This window comes from Diorhabda sublineata, chromosome 3 (genome assembly GCF_026230105.1).
Source record: "Diorhabda sublineata isolate icDioSubl1.1 chromosome 3, icDioSubl1.1, whole genome shotgun sequence".
Taxonomy (NCBI): Eukaryota; Metazoa; Arthropoda; class Insecta; order Coleoptera; family Chrysomelidae; genus Diorhabda; species Diorhabda sublineata.
In genome coordinates, this window is record NC_079476.1 from 15,180,665 (window position 1) to 15,208,288 (window position 27,624).

Genomic DNA, 27,624 nt, shown 5'->3' on the forward strand with positions numbered 1-27,624 from the left:
CAAACTCAACACATTCTGGAGCGTACGCCATATTTCGGAGCGCTATTAATATGTACTAGGTAGCGACACAGAACATACCCTAGGATGGGTGTCTTCTGTGGGTAGCAGTAGAGGAAGTGAAATTTGTTTCTGTGCTCTGTGATCAAACGTCAAGTTGTACTTACTATGTCTATGGTTGTAACCTTTCATAGAAGATAAGGTTTATTGGCGTAATGAATTGTAACTGCATGGATCACTGTCCATAGTTTCGTTTTAAATTATAACGACAATTTTTATATCAAATCACTAAATTAAATTGACAGCCATTTGATTACTTTGAAAGATACTTTAACAATACAGGTCTAATTGTCGCTATATGTACAACATAGCCTACTAATTTCAAAACTCAAATTTTCTGACTCGAATGCTGTAATAATTAAATTTTGCAATATTAAATCATCATTTTTCCCGCTTCAGAAAAAAAATTTGTTTTATACACGGAAAAAATACTAGATTTTAGCTTTCGACTTTTTGTCTTCCTCAGGTGCACGTCGGGACACCATACAACCTCAAGCTAAAATCTATACTTTTTTCCCTTGTAAAATTAATAACTATCAAATCAGTTATTGTAAAAAAGGTGTTTACAACAACTTTTTATCGACCTGTATCATTATTTGAATATTTGATTCGATCTACCACGCAAAGAAATATCGGTTTCTATTATAGCTCAATTTAAACTAAATTTGCTAGAGATCAAATACTTTTATGAATATCAAGTAAGCAATTTTCCGTTTGTCGATGATATCTAGCTTCATATTTGGCACTTAATTTAAATTAATTATTAATAAAACTTCGATATGTTCAAGATTTCATTCTATTTCCACTGTATTATTCATTAATTTCCTCTTTATAAAAGAAATATTGTAGAAACGACCACGTTTGTTCGAAAACATGAAAGATCCATACGCTCACGACTTTTTCGTCGCCAATCGGTGGTTACTTAAAATTGCTGGTTTATGGAAACCAGAAAATGAAAACAATATGATACAATTTTTGTATACAGTATACGTTACTATCATTTTTCTATATGTGAATATGTATTTTATGCTTACAGAGTTTGTAAGTATATTCTATGTCTATGGTAACCAGTTCGATTTAATTAAAAATATTAGTTGTGCTTTAACACATTTCATGGGAACAGTAAAGGTGAGTATGGGAAAGAGATGCTTTACATAGAAAGCGATTTGCAGATTAAACTAGTTTAAAAAATTGTTGACTCTTATTATAATCGTTCATTAAATACATTATATGTTCAAAAGTTTGATTTCAACAAGTTTTTGATTTTTGAAAATAAGAATTTTTCGTATAAATAACATTTTTATGACTGTTGAGAGCATTAAAAGACAGAGTTTACAAAGTAACATGTTCATAGTATATTATTTTTTTTTTTTTGAGAGGCGTGGAAATACTTTTCACGTATAATGTGTGGAACTCGTGCCTTGCTCCGGGGGACGCTCACTCACTAAAACCTCATCTCCTTCTGCTTCCACCTTTCAAAACCTTTGGGACCGCGTAAGCATTACTTTAAAAGTTGTCTAATATATTATTTTAGTATATTACTATAAAGTTCTAAGTTCTCTTTATCCCAAGAATATCTTTCTACGACTACAACGCAAAGCTGATGTACGAGGCATATTTTTTAAGTAAGTACCGTTTTGGAATTAAAAAAAGAAGTGTGAAAATATCGCAATAATTCTATTTTTACATGAAAGCCTGTACCTTAATGTACTTTTCTACACAATTTCCGTGAATATTGAGGCACTTGTCATATCGTGGCACCAGTTTTTGAATACACTCCTCATAAAATTCTGCGGCCTGACTTGTTAACCACTGTATCACTACTGTTGACTTCGTTATCGTCTTGAAGACGCCGACCGCCCAGGTGTTTTTTCAAGTGCAGGAACAAATAGCAGTCCCTGAGCGCCACATCAGGGCTGTAGGGAGGATGATCTAGAGTTTCCAATTGAAAAGATTTGATGAGATCTTTGGTCCGATTAGCCACATATGGACGGGCATTGTCATGCAGCAAAACGATACCCTTACTGAACTTGCCACGTCTTTTATTCTTGTTTGCACGACGCAGATTGTTCAATGTCTCACAATAAGACGCTGCATTGATTGTCTCCACTAGCAATACTCCTTTTCTGTCCCAAAAAACTGTGCACATGATTTTCCGGGCAGAAATTGTTTGCTCAAACTTCACTTTTTTGGGTGATGATGAATGTCGCCATTCCATGGATTGTTGTTTCACCTTCATTGGTCAAGGAAAGTCAATGCACTGCCTAAACGTTGGGTTTTGTGCAAATCCGTCAACACTTTTGGACCCCAACATGAACACAATTTCCGGTATTTCAAGTTCTCGGTCACAATGCGATACAAAACACTACGAGAATATTGGGAAAGTAGTCGCACATTGATGAAATTGTAAAGCGTCTGTATTCTCTCACCTTTTCGTCCACTTTCTGCACGAAATCTGTACCAGCGCGCATCTGCGACCTTGGGGTTGCGGTGGCAGAATCGCAAAATGATACTTAAAAAATATGCCTCGTATCTCAACTGTTCTTGATAGATCAATGATGTACTTTGTATTTCTTCAATTTCATTCCCTTGCCTGATCCAATGATGTCTTGATTGCATTACAATTGTAATTATTATTACACAAAACTCAGGTCTCCTATGGAATGTCAAATTTCTTGCAATGACGTCTCTATTTACTATTACATTACATTTCATCACAATGTATCCGTCAATATTGTGAATAATTAAATATTTGCTTCAAACCTTCCAAAAATAATGAAAAGACTGTTTCTCTGCTATTCAACCTATCACATCTATTGAAGCTAATATCTGTTGAAGTCGTAGAAAAAGTATAGTGTATAACTCGCATGGAATGCTAAATTCCCACTCGTATGATTAGCAGCAAGGGGAATGACAGTATAGACATATTGGATTGTCAATGATGTGGAAACGATACAGAACATACATGTCCAGAGAGTGTCTCTATGATATAAAAATTAATTAATCTCGTCCAGTTGTTTGTATTTCCCATCCCTGTTGCCTTTAAATCATGAGGGTATTTCGAGCCGTAGTTTTGTTGGTTCCTTTCATGTCGTTCTGAGGCTAGCGGATCTACAAGGGGGCAGCTGGCGAGTACTCCTACTCCCTCAATGGAGATAGTCCGGTATGCAATGCAGACTCGGTACAGTTTTTAATCACAAACGATGGGATGAATTTATACACACGGGTGTATTTTACTGACGCGATTTAATTATACATTAACTATTCACTAACACTTACACGTTAAACTAAACACTAATATTTATGAACACATTTAAAATATAATTTATTCGAATACACCTTTAATTTCATTTGTCACCGTCTCGATGTATTAACTACGACATCAAATTGTTGACTTGTGATGGTTGATAAACGAGAAGGTTGACAGTAAGGTTAATTGTAGACCACAATATATCAATAAACGTGCATTTAGACTTATCCAAAACACACGTACCATTAGAATATGACAACATAATAATATAATCCTTGTTTTTATATAACGATCACATTATAAGTAATAACATTGATCTTTGTAAAAATATATATAAGCAGAAATTGCGGTATTAATAATTAGAATCAGGTTAACAGGCAAGGCCAGAGGATTTAGAAACCCAGATAACACAAGTCTGAGATAAGAGGAGGTAATCCTAGTCTAAACTGAGTACGTTAAAATGGTAAGGATGTAACATGTTATACAACTGATGTGGAGAAGTTGGCAGAGAGTCTACAGGCAACATACGTATCAGAATGAATGCCGGCAAACTTATCAGAAAAATATACGACAGGGGCGACAGCTATAAAGCAGAGATAATGAGCGCTACAGCAGATTCTTCTAAAACAATTATACAAGTAGCTGGAAACTTTGCAGAAAGTACTATCAAAATTGGTGTCAGCTAGAGTCATAGTAGAAGAACCACAGATACTACAGTTCAAAGACAATCACAAGTTCTTTAGAAAACCAGGATATAATGACAGAAGTAATCAAAGAAGAAGCAATAATGGCATGTCTTACAACAGTAAAGATACGAGATACAGATACAATTACAACCGTAGAAATGGATACATCAAATATGAAGGCAGCTATATTATACAGAGTGAGTTTTATGTGTGGAACGCCTCAATTATCTTGGAAACGGCTTGTGCGCAAGAGTCTTGTGATACGGCCGGTATTATGGTGGTATCTATATTGTTGGCAGATCTTTTCTTTTTCCGGAAAAATAATAATCTTTGTTATTTCAAACAGATCACCCTGTATATTTTGTGTTTTTAGAAATGCTCAAAAAATGCTGATTATTTTTCATGTGATATCCTAATCGGACGATTTTAGTGAAGATATATGGAAAGAATTGTATACAAAACCAGATAATTTAAATAGACGAATCGCCCTTGCGATTACAGCAGTCACGTCTGAGATATTGAGTAGTTAACGTTGGACATCTCCCACATTTACATTCATGTTTTTTTACTTTGGTTGGTATTGGCCACTGTTACATTACACATACTAAGTTTTTCTGAATAAAATGCGCATTAAAAAATACAAATATACATCTTCAAGAGTTTTTCTCTAATTTTTTTATTAACGAATTTATTTGGTTGTGCTACACCGTATTATGACAAGTTAGTTCAAGCACAGGATGTATAAACGCCGCCAAGCAGTCTCGTGCAGAAAAATCTAGTTTTTGATTTTATTTTCGGTTATATATTAAATATATTATATATTAAACAAACTTCCTTGGTCCTTTTTCTAATAACTTGGAAACATTAATATAAAACAATAATATTGAAAGACTTCATTTTTTACTATTTATTGTACATAAGTATATATTATTTCCAATATCTGTAGGTATCTACACGGCAACTAATAGGTTAAACAAAATGGAACCTTCAGTGAAAGAAAGGATTGTTATAAGAATGTTGTTCTATCTTAATCGAGTTATAGAATTGTTCTTTGGCGTAGTATCGTCTCAATTCCAAGCCATCAATATGTTCTAATTGTTTTTCTAGATTTTCTAAGATATCATTAAGAATTAAAATACTTCCCACAATGCATGCAGTGACTAGCATACTTTTATAGGCAGTTGATTCCATGTTGTATACATTACTTGTGATGCTCCTCGATATGTATACTGCCCTAAAAATTGTTTATTATTGAGTTTTCAATATTTGTAGAGAGGAAGAAACTTCTAAAAATTTATTTTGTAAATATATCAGATTTGACATTGACAGCTGCTAGGAAAAGGATAATTTTGTTATTATACTCAAATTGATTATTAAAGGTTACGTTACTTATGGCAGGCGCGATTTGGTTCATTTTCATATAGAAACGTGTAGTTATGTGTGCAATTGTGAAGACTTTTGTTTTAATCACGGTTTGTTTTGATGCTTCTCGTTATTTATATGGAAGGATATCACTGGTTCTATTAAAAAACGACATAAATTGGAAAACAAATAAATAATATAAACCAGTTATGGGCAAAGTACGGCCCGCGGGCCAAATGGTTCTTTGGGTCAGTTTAATCGGGCCCGCGACAGGTTCCGAATAATAAACACCACAAAAATCTATAAAAACGTGCAGTTTTGTGTGCTATTGTAAAGTTTTTTGCTTTAATCGCGGTTTGTCTTATTGCTTCTTGTTATTTATATTGAAATATATCACTGGTTCTAGTGAAAAATGACATAAATTGAAAACGGTAAATTTCAGAAGACTGCTACAATAAAATAATCCTAACCAGTTCTGGGCAAAGTACGGCCTGTGGGCCAAATGGGCCTTCGGGTCAGTTTAATCGGGCACACGACAAGGTTCCGAATAATCCCTACAAAAAAAACGTATATGTTTCTGTGCTATTGAAAAGTTTTTTGCTTTTATCAATGTTTGTTTCAATCCTTTTCGTTATTTATATGGAAAGATGTCACTGGCTCTGGTGAAAAACAATAATCCCTACAAAAATCCCATAAACGAGTTTGTCGACCAGAAATAGATAGAGGGAACACATAGACATTGACTCCATCTAGGGTGAGCATCTGGCATTAATTGATATGCATTTTGCAGCAACAGCCTCGCGTCTAGGCAGATTGTTCTCAAGGTCAGTGTAGTTAAGACAGTCAACGATCTCGAACAGCTGGACGGCCTGAGTTTCATTTCATATGTTCTTAATGTCAGTCATGTAATTAGTACATATCAAATGCCCACTGTGGCTGTGTTGGGCTTTGGTTTCTGTAGTGCTGATTTTGATCATTAAAATGACCAACACAAGGATTAGACATTTTTCAAGAATGTCAAGAAACTATTACGTCTTTGAAGGTTTCTGTGACTAAAATTTGCAACATTTTTACTGATGGAGCACCGAATATAACGGGGACGAGATCTGGTGTTGACAGCAAAGTTAACAAATCATTTCCTGGAAACGAAGTTGTGTTTCTTCATTGTATCATATATTAAGAAGCTCTGTGTTAATCTGCTCTAGACATGAAGCATGTGCTCAATATTGTTATTAAGCTCGTTAATATCATTCGATCATGAGCACTCAATCATAGACAACTTTAAGAGTTTCTTGAGTCATTGCAGTCTGAATATTCTAATGTACTTTACAACATTAAAGTAAGGTGGTTCAGTGCAAGTTTGGGTTCTGAAAGACGAAATAATCTCTGTCATGAAAGAAAAAGGACTGGATCCTAGTAAACATTTGAAAGGTATTGTCTGGCTTTAGGCCAAATCTTCTCGTCACATCAATAGATTAATCTTAAAATTTTGTCACGCTACTTTGGCTACTAATACAAATTCCAGTGGAGTCAAAGAAAACTCGGAATCAGATATTTCTTACTTTATAGTAATGATAATAACTTTTCAATAACCACAAGTTCACAATTTTACAATTTTTAAATCAAATCACTAAATTTAATTGACAGCCATTTGATTACTTTGAATGTTACTTTAGCAACGCAGGTCTAATTGTCGCTATATGTACAACATAGCCTACTAATTTCAAAATTCAAATTTTCTGATTCGAATGCTGCAATAATAAAATTTTCAATATTAAATCATCGTTTTTCCCGCCACAGAAAAAATTGCGTTTTATACACGGGAAAAGAACTAGATTTTAATAACTATCAAATCAGTTATTGAAAAATAGGTGTTTACAACAACTTTTTATCAATCTGGATTATTATTTAAATATTGGAATCGATCTACCATGCAAAGAAATATCGGTTTCTATAATAGCTCAATTTAAATTGAATTTGCTAGAGATCAAATACTTTTATGAATATCAAGTAAGCAATTTTCCGTTTGTCGATTATATCTAGCTTCAAATTTGGCACTTAATTTAAATTAATTATTAATAAACCTTCGATATGTTCAAGATTTCATTCTATTTTCACATAATTTTCTCTTTATAAAAGGAATATTGTAGAAACGACCACGTTTGTTCGAAAACATGAAAGATCCATACGCTCACGACTTTTTCGTCGCCAATCGGTGGTTACTTAAAATTGCTGGTTTATGGAGACCAGAAAATGAAAACAATATGATTCAATTTTTGTATACGGTATACGTTACTATCATTTTTCTATATGTGAATATGTTTTTTATGCTTATAGAATTTGTAAGTATATTCTATGTCTATGGGAACCAGTTTGATCTAATCAAAAATATTAGTTGGGCTTTAACACATTTCATGGGAACAGTAAAGGTGAGTATAGGAAAGAGATGAAAAGCGATTTGCAGATTAAACTAGTTTAAAAAATTTTAGCCTCATGTTATAATTGTTCATTATATACATTGTATTTTCATAAGTTTGAATTCAACGTCTTTTTGACTTTGAAAATAATAATTTTTTATATAAATCCCATAAAAGTGATATTTTCATGTCTGTTGAGAGCATTAAAAGATGGTGTTTACAAAGTAACATGTTAATAGAATAATATTTATTTATTTTTTTGAAACGGGTAGAAATACTTCTTACGTACAACGTGTGTGACACTCGCTCTGCTTCGGGGTACGCCCTACCCACTAAAACCTCACCTGTTTTTGCTTCCACCTTTCTAATTATTTGGGACCGCGTAAGCATTACTTCAAAAGTTCAGGTTTTCTAATACATTATTTTAGTATATTACTGTAAAGTTCTCAGTTCTGTTTATCTTTTTTTCTACGGGTATAACGGCTATAAAAAATATCTAATCCTAATCCCTCCCATGACCGATTCGGTAACTCATTTGGTAATAACGACCCTTTTGGATGTTCCGTAGCAGAAGCTTCGCAAATATGGCACTTTTTAATGTAGGCTTCAATATAAACAGATTGTCCTGGCCAATAAAATATACGTCTTGCACGATTCATGCATTTTTCAATCCCAACGTGACCCTTGTGCAATAATTTGATCGTGTCACTCTTTACGGCAGATAGGTCAACAATTTTCACACCAAAAAATGGCAATTTATCATCATAGCTGAGGTTGTCTTTGATTTTATAGTAATGCCTCAGAGAAGCAAGCACTTTATGCTTATTATTGGGCCAACCTTTTCTATGGAAGTTGATAACTTGTTTCAGAACCTCATATTTCACGATTTTCTGCCTGAATTGTTCCTTCCACTCTTAAATGCTTGATCAGTTTTAGTTTACCCTAGTTTCTGGTAAAAACGCTCTTGAAAGCATGTCTGCTACACACAGAAATTTTCCAGGTTTGTAATTCACATTTATTTTATAGCTTAGTAAGCGAAATCTCAACCGTTGTAAGCGGGGAGAAATATATACTAGATCTTTTTACATGGTTGCTTCAACATGCTTGGTTTGTGATCAGAGTTGATTTTCACATCAAAACCATAAATAAAATAATGAAACTTTTGAGTGGTAAAAACAATCGCCAGCATCTCTTTCTCTATTTATGCATACTTTTGCTCACAGGGAGTTAATCTTCTTGAGATAGACAAGCACCTAGACCATCCTTAGATACGTCAGTGTCTATTTCTATTGGTTTCGTTAAATCAAAAAAAGATACAATTTGGGCATTAGTTAATGTATCTTTAAGGTTTGTTAAAGATTCGTCACGTAATTCAGTCCATTGCCAATCAACATCACTACTAGTCAAATTTCTAAGCGGAGCTGTTATTTTTGACATATAAAGCTAGAACTTTCCTAAATACTCAGCCATGCCTAATATTCTCAATAGTTCAGTTTTATCTTTGGGTTTTGGCATCTCTAGAATCGGTTTCACATAATTTCTATTCAGTTTGACAACTTCATTTGAATAAATTTTACCCAAAAACTTGACACTTCTAGATTTAAATTTAAAGATGTTAAATTTAATATTATATTTGTGTACTCTTTCCAAATCTAACCGTAAATTATTATGTTCCTTTCCATTGATGCCTGTCATAATCAAATCATCAAAGGGTGTTCCAAAGACACAATATTCTTGACTCTGTTCATCAAAACGAATTTGAAAGTATCCGACTTTCGTGTCTAAAACTGTGAAATATTCTTATTATTAAGTTTAACTGCTATCTCCTCGGCTGAAGAAATCAAAAATATTTCTCGTTTTATTGCTAAATTCAAATATTTTGGGTCAAGACACAAGCGTAAATCTTTATTTTTCTTTTAAAGTATTACCAGAGGGTTGAATTATTTAGTCGGTCTATCAATTTTTGTTATGATACCCTGTTTTTCAAGATCATCAAGCTTAAGTTTTAAACGATCCTGCAGTGCAATTGTAATCCGTCTAAATGGTTGAACTAACGGAACCGCGCCTACTTTTAAAGTAATGTGATGATCTCTAGGAATAGAACCAAGACCTTCAAAAACTACTGGGTACCTTTTAACAACATAATCAAGTGATATAAATTGACAAGAATCTGCAACAATTGAGTCTACACTTTTTACTAAGTTTAAATCAACGCAATCAGCACAACTCATTAACTTGACATTTTAAGGTAATTTCTCCTAACGGAGTAAATACATAATCATAACTGCCATACGGAGATAGTTTGACTTTAGATTTTTGTATTTTATCAAGAAACCCTATTTTTTAACAATATTTAAGGTCAAAATGCTTACTTCACACCCTTTATCTATTTCAAATGTTACCTTATGTCCTTCTACATGAATTTTCTTCAGCCATGACAATGGTTTCTTTACACTACTAACAGAACCAACTTTTCTTATAGACTGAACATACAGCTCATCCAAACTGATCTCACAATCACTATTTTCCGATTCACCATCTCTGAAACATTCGGTTTCTACTTTATGCTTCTTCTGCCTAATCTTCTATCACTCTTCTTTTTATCTCATTTCTTCTCAGACTGGTTCATATTATATCCTTTTTTGCACACATCGCAAAATGATTACGTCCCTGATATTTTGCACACGTTTTATTCCAAGCAGGACACAAATTTTCGTGATGTACATAGTCACAGAATTCACATTTCCCTTATTTTTTTTCTTTCAAAAAATTTTTAGATTTTACAGATCTAAAACTAGCTTTAGTTTGCAAAACATTTGTCTGTTTTTGACTAACTTCTCTTGTTTTACAGATTTCTATTGCTTGTGTCAACTTCAGATCAGATTTTTTTTGACAATTCTTCTCTAGTGCTTTGGTTGTAGATGTCGATCACTATCCTTATATCTTATGAATTCTTCTAATAAATTACCATAACCAGTTGTTTTTCTTGCTGTTCTAAATTCTGTCAGAAAATTATCAAAGCTTTGTCCCTCTTGTTGCGTTATACTGTTAAATAAGAACCTCTCATTTATACAATTTTTCACAGTGGTCTATATATTTTTTCAAGACATTATCAAGAGTTTTCTGAGTCGCCGGTAACGAATCAAAAGAGTTAAAAAAATAAGACCATCATCACCAACCAAAGTTCAAGAGAATTGTAATATTATTTTTCATCATTTTCATTGCTTAAATCGGTAGCAGTAAAAAAATTTTGGAAGATTTTGAAGTATGATCCATTGCTGCTAGCTTCTACACGAAATTCATCTTGTAGCGAAGTTTGCTCCACGTCGAAAGTCATCGCAATAAAACGTTCGCGATTGAATTTCATTTTTTGACCCAGATGAATGTTTAAACTATCTGTAAACAACTCAAATAGCTCTTGTATTAAAAACGTTTTGAGTACGTTCACCATTAAACATGTCACACTTTATGATGGCAATGTCAGATTTGAGATATTCACATCAGTGTTGCCATATCTCAAAACTTGAGTAGCAGCACTCCTAAATGATCATGTTCATATTTAGTAACTCCATACTGTTTTAGGTGGTATTTGTTAACTTCCAAGGCCACCAACTCAGAAAAATCATGGATACTTTAGAAAATTCTAAACTTCATTACGAACATTGTCCTTCAAAAGACTTTTTCCCGGGAAAAATATCAAAACGTTACAAAACAATTGGCATAACGCACACAGTTGTTTTCTTGTGGATGGCTTATCTAATAATAATATTATCTTATTTACCACCAGTTATTGCTGCATTAATATCAGTAGCGAACAATACGGAAATAATGTTACAACATAAATTACCATACGACTTTTGGACGCCATTCAAACCTGATACAACTACTAGCTATTTTCTAGCTGTTGGATTTCAAATAATCCCGATGTTTTCATATACCCACAGGTATGATAATATTAATTACACCCTGATATCGTTTTCAATAAATATATTTTTAATAACAATTACCACTACGCGGCATTGTAGTAATATTACATTCTGATCGTAAGCATAATCAGCAACTTACTAGGCTGTAATTAACTAAGGTCTTACTCATTAGCATCTTCATATTTTCAATACATTTTGTACATTATTTAACGTACACTTCAACACGCACATTACTCTGCCTTTGAAAGTCTCACGTCACCAACGGGTGACAGGGTTAATTCTTTTGAATCCTCCAAGTATCACTGCAGTGTCAAGGAGCTGGTAAACTTATGTGTTTGATATGTGTTAGGTTTATTTTGTATAATTTAATTAGTTATTTTAGAATGTATAATTTTAAGCAACACCCACCCATGGAATCTTTTTGAATTTTATATGATAATTTTTTTGTTGTTGTAAAAGGGAAATCGAAAAAGAGAGAAGTGAATATAAAAGAATCACTCAGAATACCAATCAAGATATTAGGCATACAGTCCACTAAACAAATCAACGCAACCCAACTTGGAATTTTGTAGTATTGGTTTTTGATTTCCGATATTGATATGACCATTCAGAAGTATATCCCAAAATATTTCCTCTCCAAGAAGCATATCAATGCTACCGGACGTATTAAAAGTGGGATCAACGAGTGTTAGGCCATGTGGGATGTTTAAATTTGTGGCATCGAAATCTGAAGCTGACATTTCGTCTGTAATATTTTCAATTATCAGAAATGACAATTCTTTAGAATAGTAATTTTGTATGGACAAAATGATTGCATTGGCGATTAGATTTATTTTTGTCTGAAATTGACCTATACCTGTGACTGGTATATTAATTTTGCGTCCGTATAAGCCTAGCTTAGTAAACACACTTCTACTTATGAAGTTAGATTGTGAGCCAAAATAAATGACCTGTATATGAGTTAGCATCTTCAAGTTGAAAAAAATTAGCCACTGTTTCGGGAATCTTATAAAATTGGTTTGTGTCCACGACCTGATTGATACATTATCCATTGTTATATGCATAAAACAGGCAACGCTCCTTTGCTGCTGTTAGACGAAGGGCTATGGACATTCGGTAAAATTTAACATATTTTTCAGTGATTCCAAATCTCTTTATTTCCTCTATTTTCAATATTCGACAAGCTCCTGCAATTCTAAATACAAAAACAACCTTGACCATTAAATCATTCATCGGGAATATTATTTCGCAGCTTTTTTGTGCTTGTAAGCTTTCCCTTTTTTTCTTTTAAATGTAATTAGTATGAAATATTTTGAAATGTCTACATTATTATGCACCGCAAAATACTTTTAATATTTGAATAAATGACTTGAATATTATAATTACATAATTTTTCAATATTAAATCATCGTTTTTCTGACATTTCAACCTCTAACTAAAATCTTTTTCCCTTGTATAATAAATAACTATTAAATCAACTGACAGATAGAAATCTTCTGTAAAATTTTAAAGTTGGGTCACCCCTAATTAACCCGCCAGAATGGTTCGATCGTCTTTTACTAATCATTACTTATAGCCCTTAACAATCTTAAACAGTGTATCATATTTGGTATTTAAGTTAAAGGTTTGGAAAGAAATTAATTTTTTTCGAAATGTTGAACTCTATTTCGAGGCCGTATAAATCCTCAGGGATACAACTTGGTATCAAGATAAATTGCAGCCAATCGTCATATTTTGGGCTCCTTTATATGCTTCTGTTCTCTTTGATAGCTTTGTCAAAGCACGTCACTAGATTGTTTCCGTGAAATTCTATTTGAACGAATTTTTTACAGATTTTTCGCTGCTAATGTTATTACTTGCTGTAACAAAATAATCGAATCCACACAAGTGTAATCTCCCCATAATTATTTTTTCTAATCATTTCACAATTTTATAAGTGTAAATTGTCTTTACAGCGTCGTTGGAATGGATACTTTATTTACGAATATCATGAATTGTATCGCAATGAATTTGGAAATTATTCAAGGTGCATTTATATCAATTTCACCTAGAGCTGCTGCTAAAACAGAAGGGCCACTATTAACACCAGACAAATTACACAATAGCGATGCCTTAACTATAAAATTGAGGACAGAAATGAAGAAAGTTACCAAACATCTGCAAGTAGTATACAAGTACTTATAATAGATATCATTATTAATCTTAATAACTGATTGGATACGTATTTTAGAGCATGCGACGATTTAGAAGATGTACATAAATATTTAACTCTGGCTCAAACTACAGCTACGTTATTCATCCTTTGTTCTTGCTTGTATGTGGTTTCAACAGTGAGTAAAGTTTAAATTATTTTATAATCAATCAGAAATATTATAGTGGTGAACCAATATTAATATATTCTTATAGAAGGAGATTTTTATCTCTGAATTAAGGATGCCTATCATCGAGGCCTCAAAATACCTTATTTAACACATTATTCACACTAACACTACATCTACATACCACTCTTTGACGCGCAATAACAAGTTATCATTCTAACAAACAAATGGCAAATAGTTTAACTTCAGTCTCTGAAGACGTTAACTTATTTATTGGAACTCGCGTCGAACGTGTAATTGTGAGTGTTGGTGTAATAGTAGTGTGAGCAGTGTGCTGATACCTATGTTTTCATAGTATCCTCTCTTAGATGGATACATAAAAACGGCTTGAAATGTTTCCCAAGATTAGAGCCTGAATGTTGTAAGTAAAACCCTAGTACATCATCAAATGGCTACTCTGCCGGTGTGAAACGTTTACGTATGAAAATGCTAGCCGGTTTTCCACGTTGTCAAACTTGCGAGAAAACTCGAAACGGTTTAGAATTGTTTAGAATCATTCTTAAGATCTCAACTAATAGCGGTAAAGCAATGGCAGATGTTTAGTCGTACAAAAAACCTTTGGCAGAGGCGATTGAAAAGTGTCGGAAAACTCCTCCGAAAAATCAATATGGTTCCCGCGCCCAACTTTTTTCCTAACATTCTTTTGCACTTTACTAAGATCTCTGTGTAATGGCAGAAGTTATGTAATGTAAACCCTTGACAGAGATTATTTAGTCAGAAAATGTCAACAAATTTGTAAATACACGATTGCGATCTTGCAGAGATTGATTTTAACAGCTATAGATGGATGACATCTTTACGAGGGTTGTCTTTTTAGTATTTACATAAAGTTAAGCAGAAACAAACAAGTTGGAATTGCAGTGTTTTATTGCTTTTATGAATATTCGTCCTCAAAGTCTATACATTTTTGCATACGCTCAAACCAATTCTGGAAACATGTTTTCTACTCTTAAATTGTTATTGTAAAAATATACTTTTGAAAGGCTCCATCAGCTTCTTGACGTGATAAAAATCTGAAAATTTACAGTGGGGAAGAATAAAAAGTCATTAGGCGTATAATCAAGTGAATACGAACAATAGGACAATAATTCCCGTCAAGGAGGTTTTCCCGCTGGAATAAATTTTCTCGGTAGAAGGTTTATTGGGAAAAAGGGAAAATTCTGTATAAAACAGGTAGGTTAAGTTATTAGGTTTTAGTTCAACTTAAGCCTCTGAAGACGATAACTTGGTTATTGAGATGCAGGTCATGCACCAGGCAAACTACTGTAACGTTTTTTGCTGTCACAGGTGACATCACAACGAGCCTCTTTATACCGTTACCTCTCTAGAGTGCCTTTTTGCAGTATTTTTGATTCATGACAAATAGTTTTTGATGTGGGGTTTTGGTGAATATGAAGGTTGTTTTGGAAACATCTCTTTTGATAATTTTTCTTATTGATGATATTAGTTTAATCATTATTAACTATTACTGCCTAAGATTATTAAAAGCATTGAATGAGAAGTTTTCACATTTTGCAAATTATGTTCCATTGTGAAATATCTTTTATGCAGATAAATGTTTTGATTTGAATTTTAATTTTTAGACTCCACTTGAAAATAAGCAATTCTGGGCCGAATCACTTTATATGGTAGCAGCAGGGTTTGAATTAGCTTTATATTGTTGGTTTGGAAATGAAATAACTATTAAGGTATGTCTTTGAGCAAATAAATTTCCATTTTATATCTTTTACTAAATAGGAGAGAATCACATAAGATAAACCACACGTGTTCTACCAAATTTTTTTGAGCAGCAATATATTACAAAGGCTACTACTCTTGTTTTGAGATATGGCAATACTGATGTAAATTTCAACAACAGTGTGTAATCGGCCCTTGTGGCAGAAAACAACGATGCTGTGCGTAAACTGAAATTGAAAGATCGTCATGTGACACATCGTCAGATTGAAAACTACTTGGGCATTACTTCCACTCGCATGAAAATCGCTCATAAAAAAGCTCGTGTCGATTGGTGTAAAGACATGCTGAAAAAATTCAATCGCGGTGTTTTAAGAAGACGAATCGGATCCATGCATAAGAACTCGTAATTAAACATCATTAGACTGTATGGGTCTTTCAATTCAACAGAAGTTGATCGCGCACTTAGAAGCAAATAGTCGCCTATTTTCTTGGAATTAATTTACATGTCCCTTAAAGTTATGTAGAACGGTCAATTCTAAATAGTATAAAAGCATTTGTTTGTCAGACGTCTTCAAAAAATTAGGGAAATCAACTGCAAAAGACGAATCATTCTCTCCACTACGACACTACGTTTTATGTAAAAATGTTTTTGAACTAACAAAACATCGAACGATGGGTCATTCGCCGAACACTCCTTGTTTAGCTCCCAATATTTCTTTGTATTCCCGCAGATGAAAAATAAAGTCGGTCAACGTTTCTCTATATCTAAAGAATGATGAGTTCAAATAACATATTTTGGAGGTACATCAATCGGAATGGAAAAAATACTTCGAAAATTGGTTTAAACGCATTGGAAACTGTATTATTAATATTATTATTATTATTATGCAAAAGACTTATGCACTACTCAGCTTAGAGCCGGTATTATTTACTTATCCCGTATACAAAGTATCAAAAAGGATTAGATTCGGTTCACATGATAAACTTGCGCTCTGTGTGGCAAGTATTCAATATTATAACCTTCAGGGTGTCAGCGAACGTGTTTTTTTGTAATCCCAGTTTGGCAATGCTATCGTGCAGGGTCTTAGGCACTATGCCAGTTGCTGACATAATAAATGGAACCATTTTCACATTTTCGCTATACCACATCAGTTTAATCTCAATTGCGAGATCAGCGTTCCTGGCCAGTTTCTCCTGGTCTCTGTTGGGAACGTTATGGGTGTTCGGTATAGTTACATCGAAAAGAAGGACTTAATTAACTGTTCTATCAACCACCACGATGTCAGGTCTGTTATTCGTTATCTGTCTATCGGTGATAATGGACCTATCGTAGTAGAGTCTAAAATTGTCATTTTCGAGCACCTTGTGGCTGGTACTTGTAATACGGTGTATAAGTATTGAGATGACCGAACTTGTTGGCCAGTTTCTGGTGGATGATGTTGCACACTTAGTTATGCAGGTGTATACAGTCGGTATTAGCTAACACATTACAAGCAGATGTTATATGTTGGATAGTCTCTGATGTTTGTTGGCACTTTCTACGTTTATCAGATTGAGTGTTCGGATCCTTAATAACATTTTCAGTTTCTGGAAAGAGTTTGCCACTGTTTTGTCAACATGCGGTTGGTTGAGGTCGTGATGCCTTTCGTGACCACTGTTCCAGCTTCTCGGTGTCTAATACTATATTTAAGTCAGTTTATGGCGATAGGAGGAGTGAATAATCCTTATCCGCTTTGGATATAATCCGGTGTAGAGTTAAGACTTCCGATTAATTATGAAATAATTCACATAGTTCAATTACCTGACAAGAGTGCAGGTTAAGAAGATCAATCAAGCCTCTCCCACCGTCTTTTCGGGGTAATGTTGTTTTAATAGTGGATACTTCGGGTAGTGGTTGTTGTTCTTCGTCATCATTGTTCGTGTCAACCTATTTGTGGTCCAACAGCCTGTTGAAATCCTAGGCATTTGTAGTTTTCTCCGTTTTCCATCATCTGTATGATATCTCCGTTGGGAAGTTGCACATTTTCATTCATGACAATGCCTTTCTCGATATGTAGAGTCTTACACTTAGACAGTTCAAACTCCATATGTATATCGGCGAAGAATCGATGTGTTATATCGAGAAGGTGATTTGACGCTTATTTGCTGCGTATAGCTTTCGTCCATATAAAGAAGATGGGAGATGGTACAGTTGGTGTTTCTGTTCGCTTTAATATTGAATCCGTACTTTGTATCATTGAACATGATAAATAGGGGATTCATCACAAGGCAGAACCACAACGGACTCAGGGAGTCGCCCCTACGAATATGTATTTCGTCAGTGAGGGAATTTGGACCGATTTGAATATGTAGGTTCGTTCGCCAATTCTTCATCGTTGTTGAAAGGTGATCTCTCTGTGCTTGCCGAAGCAATATTAAGTTGTTCTTTGCACCCTCTTCTACAACCTTTCTGTTCCTCTGCCAAGATGTTATTTTCCTCGACGTGCCCATCTGTTAATGATACAAGCTGTAAATATCTTATATAAAGTAGGTAGGCACGTGATACGTGTGTACTGAGTGGGGTATCCGTCTGGGAGCTCTTTGGAAGCAAATGAGTGGAGCCCAGTGCTAAAAACGTTGGAATATCTTCTGGGTTCTGTAGGAGGTGAGAAAATTGCTTCGCCAATTCTCTGTGTAGGCTTCTTAATTTCTTATAGCAAAAGTTTAGGGTATTATCAACTAGGATATTTTGGGAGTTGACACAATGCGGATGAATACTTTTAAAACGTCTGTTTCGTTGGTGTAGGTTGATTGGTGTTTTTATTGGGCGTAGCTACAAGTTTCCTTAAAATACTTTTTGATTGCTATGAAAAGTATTATTCTGTAGTTTCTTCTTTGTACACTTAATGTATCTTGATAAACGTTTGGATTTCGCTTTCAGCTTCTGCTGAAGCAGATCAACTTACTCAAGCAAATGTTATTGATGTTCTGGATGCTGTGTGTGAGTACCTATTTACTGGAATATTTTTCTGATGTGGTTTCTCAAGCGTTTAGAGGGTTGTACACAATTCTTGTACTCCGTTAGGCGTCCTAGTTCACTCTTAATGGTAAGGGAACGTTTTAGGCGGCATTGCCATCAGGGTTTTTTGTTGGTGTTATTGGTACTGATATTTGTCACGTATATTTGCTGATTATGTAGACGGAGTACTGCAACAGCTCCACAATAAATAAGTGAATGAAGACGCTCAAGCGTATTGTAGATGTGCAGATGCCTTCTATTAATGAGTCGATTCCTGCAATGATGTTATTAGAGTTTATGTTGGTCCTCAGCTTAGGTAATTTTAGATGACGTATAGGGTTTGTGCCCTCAAATTCTGCTAATACCTTCTGCATTTCGATTGACACTTTATCGACGATATTTGGTTCAGTATTGTCTAAATCGGGTATAGTCTGATTGTGATTGTTGGTGATTTTATCTTCATGTTTGCCAGAGTGGGTTTCACCGTGTGTACCGTTTGCATCTTGCACTGCGAGATAATCATCTATTCTTTGAAGATCTAGAAGGCCTTTCCTCATGTTTGCTGCAGGGTAGGTGCAGGAAGCAAATTGTTCTTCACAATACTCCTTCTCTGGTCAGCTATTCGTTGTTCCGTTAAATGATGCAATTCGGGGTACCTTTTAACAAAATCACGATTAATGACGTATCGGTAGGTGGTCATATCGGTCTCCATGTTGGCTGCTCTATAATAGGAGCGCGTAATAAATGAATTCTACTCACTGATCCATTTCATGCGCTTCCTAGACAAACCGTGCTTCGTGGTCGTAAGTATATTGAGTGTGTATTGAGCCAGTGGAGGAGAGTTAATTATTATTATTATTAGTTTTTATTTGTCTATCTCAAAACTTAAGTAGCAACCCTTATGAAAATATAACAAAAATTGAAATGAACTGAAATTTCAAACATTCGTAGGCTGATAATATGCCAATTTATATTTGGCAATGTGATTGGTTAACAGCAGATAAGGATTTCAAGATGTCATTGATTCTCAATATGGCAAGAACAAAAAGACAACTGTACCTAACAGCAGGAAAATTTGTACCACTTACTTTACCTACATTTGTATCTGTAAGTATATAATTTGATATAAGTTATTTTCAAGCATTATCTGAAGTTACTTTTGCCATTTCAAATTTATTTGAAAATAAATGATAGCAAATGTTTAGCATTATTTCTTGCAAATCAAACTCTCTCTTTTTAAAATTAAAAAGAAGTATGTAATCTTTAATTTCGGCCACACTAACGAGAAATGCCATTAATTATCGCGATAATGGACGTTAACAGTAGGTGCAGCCACGACTTAACGAGATAATTTAACAACGGTATTAACATTGCCGTTTGACGTTAGACGATAGCTCAAGTGATGGTACTCATTAATTCGAGAATAAATGCCATGAAGGCTTCTTTTATGTACGCGTTTTTTGTCGCTGGTCGCGGGGAGACTGGAAACGCGGCGTTATTTTATGAAACAATATCCAAGCGTTTCTTGTTGACGCTTTCAAATTTGATCAGTTTCAACTGCTGCAAGTGGACCATACAACGGCAATGATTAAAAATGGATCCGTGTAGTTTTACGTATATGATATATAAAAATTTCATTGAAAAAAGACGCCAGAGATGTTGGCATGTGCATCTAAATAATAGTGAAATACTTCTCAGAAGCGCACATTATACACTTCATGCAGAATTAAGACTCGAAGGAGAAATTCATCAATTATTATCGTATGTAGACAGGCTCATTTGATGAGCTATGTGAAAAGCTGAAAAGTACTTTTATTACAAATTTGGAGTTGGTACGAGGATTTAAATCAGGGGAAATGTTATCATTGACGTTGAGATAAGTACAAACAGAAGATCATTATTGAGAAAATAAGTATAATAATAGTATTAATGTGTGGATACACATTTGTTTAAATCAATGATATTATCGATTCGGCTTCGGACATAATGGAATCCTCTGATTCTATCGGATAATTTTCTGGTATGACCACACTCTCTATAGCATTACTGTAACTGCGAGTACTGCGACTACTATTGAATGGAGAAATGTGAGCTCCGGTGATAGTGTAGGACATGATGTGTGTGAGGATCCAGGGGGTACTGCAGAATATGGTGACAATATGACGACAAACGATAATAAACGCGCTGTATAAAAGCACCAAGTGAAATCAATGTACTTTTGAAACGCCTGTCGCGACGCGTTTTGTAATTCTACGCGACAGGATTTCAGTACGCCGCGACACAGGCGGCGAGCGGCTGATTGACGTCGATACATAAAAGCGTACATTTAACAACGTGCTTTTAGAAAACTTCATAAAAGAGGCCGAAACGTCTACACTATATATTGTCAGGGTGCGTCGAGATCGCGACGGGATCGCACGTGTTTGTCTTTGAAATACGTACTAAGGCTATGGAGTGGAGTAACGAGAAAGTAATTGCGTCTCTGGAGATTCTACAAACAGAACTATGTTTGTGGGATCCGAAACTCGGAAGTTTCAAGAATCGTGGAGCGCAAAGTTATGCTTGGTGACGAATAATGGAATTATTAATTTTTAAAACAAATATTGAAGAATTGAAAAAAAGAAGAAAACCTTAGTGGGTTATTATAGAACCCATTTAAACAAAAGTCTTTGAAGTTCCGATCTGGCATCTTCTTTTTCTTTGTTTCCTTTTTTTCTTCATTCGATAATGATTCAATAAATTCAAATAAAAAAAATTTACACGCATGAAATACGGAGCTCTGTTAACGTCAATCTTATTGAATTCAAGTAAAATTAACGCCAATAAAGGGCATCACGTTGACCGTTAAAGTGTATTCACCCGCTTTAGCGCGTTAAAAATTATCGCGCTAATGGGCATTGACGTTAGCCGCTAGTGTGACCCTAGCATTACAGGTAGAAAATATTTACTCACAATTTAAAGCCGGTAATTTTCTTGTTGTTAACGAAATTCTAGCAACAATAGTACTGACACTGATCGCCACTGTCATGTAGGCAAATAGGTTGTTATGAGCTTTAAACGAAAAAAGAAAAAAAAACTGTTTTCGTATATTTTTCTTAAATTTATATCGGTAGAAAGGAACGCTGTATTAGCTTTTCCTCATTTTCTCAATTTAAAGGGCTAAATGGAAAATGAGTATTGAGTGTATTGTAGCAAATTCGTAGAATGAAATAATTTTTTTAAGTCAATTTTTGTTATTTATTTAATATTAATATTATAATAATAATTAATAAATTTAATATTGAACATTTCCGAAACAGTTGAAGGTAGGTACGAGATATAGGATATTATACATGAATTATATCTACAAATTTAAAAAAAATTAATGTTATACAGAGGGTTTCTATATAAATAAGAAAGTTGCTATTGGCCACTGTCTCAAGACACACCCTGTATAATTTTTTGAAAAAAATGCGCATTAAAAATACAAAATCGACGTGTCTTAGCGTGTTTCCAAACAAGACCTCATATATTTATTGAAAAATTTATTCTATTTGGCTGTTCCACACCGGAGGTAATGAACTTTCACTTTGGAACCTTCAATTTTGTTATATGGAAGTCCTACTGTATGTGTTTATGTAAAATATATTCATTTTCACGTAGAAATTATAACACTAGTTTCAATTAATTTTGGTGACCGAAGTAGTCTCTTTTTTACTCACGATTCACTAACAAACTAACAACGAAGCAAAGTGAATTTAAAAAAAGGCCACATCTCAATTAGAGCTGGCTTTTCGTAAAAAACTGTCATGAATTGTGTAACAATACTATGCTTTGGAGCTTTAAGGGCTCAAAACCTATTTACAATTTTCATAGGCTGTGCTGACATCGTGAATTTTGTAAGAAAAATATAAAATATAAAAAATTTACGATGTGAAATCTAAAACAAAATAACGATGGAATATACACGTAACGAAAAAATAAAATACCCACACTAGTCACAGTCGACTTTAGGATTTTAAACAAAATACGTCTTTTCTGGATACCATGTGTCTCTACAGAATATTTTTCGTCATATTATTTTATGACCCCTCTTAAAACGGATTCGACACGAACGTTACTTTGGGTACTTGGTTAAAAGAATAGAAATGAGAGAAAACTGAAAACGATAAGTGGAAAAGAAACGAAGCTAACAAATTAAAAAAATATATTTTTTCTACGACCCTGCGTTTTAACCCACTTTCCCGCACGCATTTTAGTTTTGAAAGTGTCACTAGTGCGGGAAAGTAAAATTATGCAAAATTTGATCTTATTAGATAGTTTTTTACTTCTGAGATTATAACTATTGTTACTACAGGTAAATAAATATTCAAGAAATAGTCAATCAAATAAAATTTAAACCTTTTCTAGCTTTTTTATCATTTTAAATTTTTTAAAAATATAAAATAATACAGATAGTTTTTATATAACCATATTACTGTTACTAAAACGTCAAAGTTGTCCAAAACGTCTTGGAAGTGACCCAATAAGTGCAATCTCCTTCTGAATTAAACCACATTAAACCGAATCCGATACAATAATATTAATGGATTCATCCGAAGCCATTTTGGAGGCTGCAAATGAAACTAATTCCGAGCTGTTACCTGCCAAATGACTTAAAACCGTTGCCGTCACCGTCATTGTCATTATTATGCGACCTGCAACCGATGCCATCCTCATCGATTTCATCTACCTTCCAGTTGAAACCAAATAACTCCACTGGATCGGCAATTCTTACTAGTCTACAGAATACAACTAATTGTGTCGTAGAAAAAATAATGTTCCTAATTCATGCGTAAAGTGTCTTTCCCGCACTTGACCGCTTGCCCGAACTCCGCTCCGCGTCGTTCGGGACAACTGCAGTCGCGTGCGGGAAAGTATCACTTTCCGCACTTGTTAGAAAAATAACTATTTCTTCATATATTTCGAGGGCTGCTACTTAAGTTCTCAAATAGACAAATAAAAACAAATATCAATAATTGAATATGGCTCTATTATTTTTCAAAATATTCTCCATTAAGATCAATACGCTTTTGCATGCATTTGAACCAATTGTCGAAGCATTTTTCCCATTCAGATTGAAGTACTTGTGATTTGAACGCACCAACCGCTTCTTCGGGTGTAGAAAAATGTTGACTTAACAATTAATATTCGATCTGCGGGAATGAGAAGAAACCATTGGGTGCCAAAAAGGACTGTATGGCAGATGATCCATCTATTCGATGTTTTGACTGTTCAAAACCGTATTTGTTTGAACTGATGTGCGAGAGCTCGCATTGCCTTGGTCTTGTCTTCTCCGATTGGTTTTCCTGATTTTTTCAAATATTTTTGTAAAAAAATGCTGGTGTACCATTCAGAATTGACCGTTCTACGTTGGTCTAAGGGAACTTTGACGACATGTAAATTTATTCCAAAAAAACATGCGACTATTTGCTTTGAAATGCTTCTTGTTCTAAAAACTTTCTAAATCCAACGCGAAGAAATCTTTCTAAAAGCCAAATGTTGTATGTCACATGACGATCTTGAAATATCAGTTTACGTAAAGCATCGATGTTTTCTGATACAACAGCCGTTTTTGGACGACCTTAAAGAAATTCATCTTGTAGCGAAGTGCGACCACAATTGAATTAGGAAAACCAGCAACACGAGTTGATCAGCATACTACTGTTAGTTTAATCCACGTCGAAAATGTTCGCGATTTAAATCCATTTTTTAAAAAGATGGATCTTTCGTATATGTAAACAACTCAAATAGCATTCGTATGACAACACGTTCTGAGTACGTTGACCATTAAAAATGTTAAACGTTGTGATAGCAATGTCAGATTTGACATATTCACATTAGCGTTGCCATATATCAAAATTTAAGTAGCATCTCTCGTACATCAACCTGGTTTTTAGGTACGAAAATTATCATTTTAATTTATCGAAGCTCCACTGCTATCAACTTACTCTCAAGTAAGTTGATAGCAAGCACGAGGTGTGATAAAAAAGTATGGTGAATGAATTTTAACAGTAGACAATAGTTATGCTGCATCTATTTCAACTAATATGTCTCCCTCAAGTATTAACACAAGCAGTGACAAATTTGGAGCCGTTCCAGATTGTGTGTCTGCTACTATACCTGCTTTAGTGAGATTTTGTTTACAGTTAATAAAATATTTTAACTTTTTCAAAGTCGAAATTGACGAATTCAAGGTGGAGGACTCGTCTTCAAATAGATAAGTTTATTGATCAAATCCGTTACTTACCAGTACTATTTTGAGTCTTTCTATCAGTTCACTCTTCCTACTCGACGTTTCCAGCTCACGATTCTCCAGTTCGGCTTTCAGTTCCGTCAAAGACAAAATCGATGATGGAGATGCCAAGCCAATCAGAAAATCAGCTCGCAGACTTCCAAGAGCAAAGAGAGAGGAAATTGAAAGAATAATTCGAGAAGTGGAAGTAATAGAACCATCTACTAGTCCATGGGTGTCTAGTGCTTGTGAAGAAAAAGGATGGAAAAACGAGCTTCTGTGTGGACTATCACTAGTTGAACACTGTCTCTTAAGTTCTAAATTTATTTACACACTATACACTACACTAACTTATAATAATTCACTTAGAAATATCACTCAAATAATTTCTGCGATTACTTTTACTACTTCGTTATATCGCTACGACTATTTATTTAAAGCTAAACTAACTGCATTTGCAGAAATAATTTATATACCTAAATAAAATTCTACAAAGTACTAGATCAAAAAGAAATAAATATAATTTCCTAGAAATGATTCAATGGAAATACTGTAAATAATTTATTTACCTTTTCATTTTGTGTTTAACAAAATAATTCAACCACATCTTTTATTTGTTTATTTCAATTAAGTTTTTCTGTTTCAGATCATGAAAGTGTCTTACTCATTCTTCACTTTTATTAAAAACACAGAATAAACTGAATTTGTATATTTTAGTTTACTTAATTATTAACTTTTGTTGGGCACTTCAATTTTCAATATATTACAAGTCATCTATCTCTCTGGTCCTTTTTTTTCAAATTAAATTTTAGTTACATTTATTCAAACTCCCACAAAGTGTGTGTGATAAATTAAGATGTTTATCAGTTTATCGATACATTATTTCAATTACATTTGAAGAGTTGGAAGAAAAATTAGATGATAGTCTAGGATTTCGAGAAAACAAAAACTTAAGGCTAGAAAGGCATGACTTGGTCAAATTAGTCCTAAAAATAGAGGCGCCCTCGCGTAAATTCCTAGCAAGCTGAAAATACAGAGGCACTCTAATGGAATCCTGAAAATTCTCCATTGACCCAATGTGTAAAAAATTATTTTATTAAAGTGCAAAACTGCAAAAATGGCTTTTAAGATTTTTTGGACGAGCGGTAAGTTTCACGATAAAAGTAAAATCCTTCTATTTCTATTATACTTTTCATATTCTAAGTTTATTATAATTTGGAACAGAATTTATTTCAGTAATTAGGGTGGGCTACATCTCGTAACGATTTTTTATTCGTTGATATAAGGTTGCGCCAATTCAGGACAAAGATATTTCAGGTAAATGAAAAGATAATCCGAGTACATAATAAAACTCGTGACAGATTCATTAAGGATATTACCTGGAACTCAGTACCTAATTCACTTGGAAAATCCTTTTTAAAATTAGCTAGGTACTAAACAATAATATAATAATGTAAACTTGCAATTGGTTAGGATAGGTAATGCTAGTCAAATAAAATAACAGAAACTAATGTGAAACTAATCTCTTATAGATACAAAATGTGATAATTTTTATTGTTTTTTATGTGTTTTGTTATGTATTTAGAATGTAAAACTCTTACTGAAATACACTGTAAATATATATCTTATTTTTCATTTCATTATTAAAATCCCGTGCTGCTAATAATCTTCCGTCAGAGTTGCCTAATCTTCATGACTACCACTATTAGGGACATTGTAACATAAGTTAAAATTTTGTGGAAGGTATTGAAATCACAAATAGGCACAGGCCCAGTAATTCCTAGAACTTAATATATCGAACTACGAGTAATAAAACTAGGTATAATTTGAACATAACACGTTTTCAAAAAAAATTGTAGAGATATTAATAAAATTATAATAAACGTGTTCAATGGCATTTATTTTCAATATTCATAGACTCATAATGTGTCTATGTAAAAAAGTAAAACTTGAAGTGATATAAAAAATTAAGAACAAATTTAGATTCTTTTCAGAATAGTCTATAAAAATTAGGTATTGAGGTGAAAAAGTTTGAAAATATCATTATTTTGTTAGTCTTTGTTAACAAGAAACTCGTTATGTCTGACTTACGAGATCTGGCTATTAAATAACGAGACTGGTTACGAAAAAGGGTTTTATCATAAAAATTATTCTACATACGAATGCTCCCCTTCGATTTACTCCCCTCCCTTATTCCACAAATCGGGCCGTTTTTTCCGAAATAGTTCTCGCAGTGCTGCCAAAACTGACAAATTGTAAGACTGGTTGACAGTTTGACCCTCTGGAACCCAAAAACACGCGCACGAGATAGAGAATTCTCCCATAGGCCTTTTGCAACAATTTATAGTGCTCAGTCGGAGATTTTTTCAATTAAATGATAAATTTGAGATTGATACGCTGCTCCTGTTTTTTGTCACACATGGTTTTCGTTACAAGAAAAAAACACGTTCGTTTCAAACCGCTACTGCACAAATACGATAATAGTGACCGAAACGTGTTTTGGGACGTCCATAGATAAGATATCTAGATACCCAACGCACTACTCGTTTTTTATCCCACCCGTCTAGGACGCCCTCTAGGTGCGCAGTCTTTTTATTTAATAGCCAGACCCCGTACCGTA

General features: G+C 33.9%; 1 protein-coding gene across 1 annotated transcript; it reads left to right on the plus strand.

Moving 5' to 3' along the window:
• Positions 1 to 930: 930 nt before the first annotated feature.
• On the plus strand, positions 931 to 25,783 carry LOC130442010 (odorant receptor 94b-like). The gene is made up of 7 exons (XM_056775960.1): positions 931 to 1,185; positions 11,355 to 11,716; positions 13,654 to 13,872; positions 13,929 to 14,028; positions 15,660 to 15,764; positions 19,703 to 19,858; positions 25,651 to 25,783. The coding sequence occupies exons 1-7, from the start codon at positions 931 to 933 to the stop codon at positions 25,699 to 25,701; spliced, it is 1,248 nt and encodes a 415-aa protein (XP_056631938.1). The 3' UTR covers positions 25,702 to 25,783.
• Positions 25,784 to 27,624: the final 1,841 nt, after the last annotated feature.

Bases quoted from the DNA above. Each gene is read 5' to 3' on its own strand.
- LOC130442010 (XM_056775960.1), top strand. From the start codon at position 931: ATGAAAGATCCATACGCTCACGACTTTTTCGTCGCCAATCGGTGGTTA. The intron at 13,873-13,928 runs GTACTTATAATA...TACGTATTTTAG, and splicing joins CATCTGCAAGTAGTATACAA to AGCATGCGACGATTTAGAAG. The intron at 14,029-15,659 runs GTGAGTAAAGTT...TTTAATTTTTAG, and splicing joins GCTTGTATGTGGTTTCAACA to ACTCCACTTGAAAATAAGCA.